Genomic DNA, 2622 nt, shown 5'->3' on the forward strand with positions numbered 1-2622 from the left:
ATCGAACCTTAAGTGTGTAGACCCTACGGGTTCGGGAGTCATGCAGACATGGCCGAGACAACTCTCCGGTCAATAACCAACAGCGGGATCTGGATACCCATGTTGGTTCCCACATGCTCCACGATGATCTCATCGGATGAACCATGATGTCAAGGATTCAATCAATCCCGTATACAATTCCCTTTGTCTATCGGTACGGTACTTGCCCGAGATTCGATCGTCGGTATCCCGATACCTTGTTCAATCTCGTTACCGGCAAGTCTCTTTACTCGTTCCGTAACACATCATCCCGCGATCAACTCCTTGATCACATTGTGCACATTATGATGATATCCTACCGAGTGGGCCCAGAGATACCTCTCCGTTTACACGGAGTGACAAATCCCAGTCTCGATTCGTGCCAACCTAACAGACACTTTCGAAGATACCCATAGTGTATCTTTATAGCCACCCAGTTACGTTGTGACGTTTGGCACACCCAAAGCACTCCTACGGTATCCGGGAGTTGTACAATCTCATGGTCTAAGGAAATGATACTTGACATTAGAAAAGCTTTAGCATACGAACTACACGATCTTGTGCTAGGCTTAGGATTGGGTCTTGTCCATCACATCATTCTCCTAATGATATGATCCCGTTATCAACGACATCCAATGTCCATGGTCAGGAAACCGTAACCATCTATTGATCAACGAGCTAGTCAACTAGAGGCTTACTAGGGACATGGTGTTGTCTATTTATCCACACATGTATCTGAGTTTCCTATCAATACAATTCTAGCATGGATAATAAACGATTATCATGAACAATGAAATATGATATAATAATAACTAATTTATTATTGCCTCTAGGGCATATTTCCAACAGAGATTACATATGATGCGGTGTAGGCGGTGGTGGAAGACAAGAAGAAGGCTACGGCCCCCCGTCGCTCGAAGCGCCTCCAAGGTCGCCGCGACTAGGATAGGCAAATTTACCCCATTCATACGAACATGTTTCCCTAACCCCTTGTACTAAAAAAGGTTTTATGAACCCAAGAATCTATCGTCGCTATGACGAATCGGGTGTGCAAATCTTATCCCCCAACCCTCTTTGTATTTAGTCCCCTCCACAACGCTCGAATCATGTTCGGAAATCCAATCTACCGCGAATCAAATGTAGTAGAGAGAGAGAGAGAGAGAGAGAGTAAGGGCTTACCGTCGTTGCTGATGTCTTGCCGGTGCGCTAAAGAATCTGGTGCTCGCCGGCACCTAGGATTGCCTTGCAGTCCGTCGATCCGGTGCTCGCTGGATTGCCGGCACCTAGGATTGCCTTGCACCTAGGATATGCGCGTCCAGGTTCATCCTCCGGTCCGGTGACCGGTGGTGTGCTGCGTCAGATGCAAGACCAGCAGGAGCGTATGAGTATTTGTTATTCAGTCACCCCTCCAATAATGAACTTATAATTACCAACAACTCTGTCTCGAGAGATAAACAAGGTGCGGAGGACGAGACTCGGAGTCGCTCAAACAAACCCAAGCCCAGCTTGTTTATACTCCACTTTACACAAGAAGCCATACGTGTTTATACTCCACTTTACACAAGAAGCCATACGTGTTACAGAGTCAAGTCAACAGGACAAGCCGCGCCTAATTAACAACAAAAAAAGGTGGCTGGCTGGCTGGCATCTCTGGCCGTGATGCCATCAAGATTCGTCCGTCGCCGGTGGCGGTAGGTGGGGTGGGCGGTTGGTCAGCTGGTCGGTTGCCCCGGCCGGTCACGGTCAGTGGGCGGCGATGGCGCTGCAGCGCCGCTGGCAGAAGTTGGGGACGCGGTCCATGCACTGGTACACGGCCGGGTGCACGGCGAGGGGGGACCTGACGCAGTCCCGGCACGCCGGGTGGCACCCGACGGGCGCCGCGTCCATGCACCGGCACTGCGGCGTGTCCGACTTGGTGCACCCGCCGCAGCTGTCGCAGCACGGCCACGCGCTCCCCCTCGCCTTCGCCGCCGCCGCCGCAGCCGCCGACTGCTCTTCCTCTCCTCCGTGCCCTGCAATCAAGAGATAATTTCATCCCCAATCAGTCACAAGCTCATTTCCCAGACTATTCCGTGCACTCCTGCTAGGAAGGAACAAAAAGATCTTGCTCGTACCTCTGCTTTGGACGCGGGAGTGATGGCCATGGCCGTGGTGGTGGTGGTGGCTGCTGCTGGATTCGGCGAGCGGAGGAAGAGCTGCGAGGACGACGGCGAGGACGCCAAAGATCACCAGCAGCGGCAGCGCCGGGCTTCTCCTTCTTCCCATCTCTGTCTCTCTCTGCTTCTCTGCCTCTTCGATTTCTTTCCTCTCTTGCAAGAACTGGCGGGCGTGGAAGACTTGCTCTGTTTGCTGGGTCTCTCTGGCTATGGCCTCTATCTTGTATCTGTACGCGGCAAACAGAAGCCTCGGGTCATCTTATAGGAGACGGGGCCCGGACAGTGAGAAGCAAACCTGCGTGCGCATGCCCACTGAGACGCCGGCAACGGGCAGAGGATTGGATAAACTTTGATGGGAGCGTCGTGTTTTTTTCTTTTTTTTTCTTTTCTTTTGGAGTTGATGGGAGCGTCGTGCTGGTGATAGGATTGCAGGTTTATCACAAGTGTT

The 2622-nt window shown here is 51.9% G+C and overlaps 1 protein-coding gene across 1 annotated transcript; it reads right to left on the bottom strand.

Moving 5' to 3' along the window:
* Positions 1–1503: 1503 nt before the first annotated feature.
* Positions 1504–2422, bottom strand: LOC125511196 (Bowman-Birk type proteinase inhibitor PVI-3(2)-like). The gene is made up of 2 exons (XM_048676498.1): positions 2133–2422; positions 1504–2030 (listed from the first exon to the last, which is right to left on the bottom strand). Exons 1-2 carry the CDS (start codon positions 2281–2283, stop codon positions 1762–1764), a joined length of 420 nt encoding a protein of 139 aa, XP_048532455.1. The 5' UTR covers positions 2284–2422; the 3' UTR covers positions 1504–1761.
* Between the last annotated feature and the right edge of the window lie 200 nt (positions 2423–2622).

The sequence above is a fragment of the Triticum urartu genome, chromosome 5 (genome assembly GCF_003073215.2).
Source record: "Triticum urartu cultivar G1812 chromosome 5, Tu2.1, whole genome shotgun sequence".
NCBI lineage: Eukaryota > Viridiplantae > Streptophyta > Magnoliopsida > Poales > Poaceae > Triticum > Triticum urartu.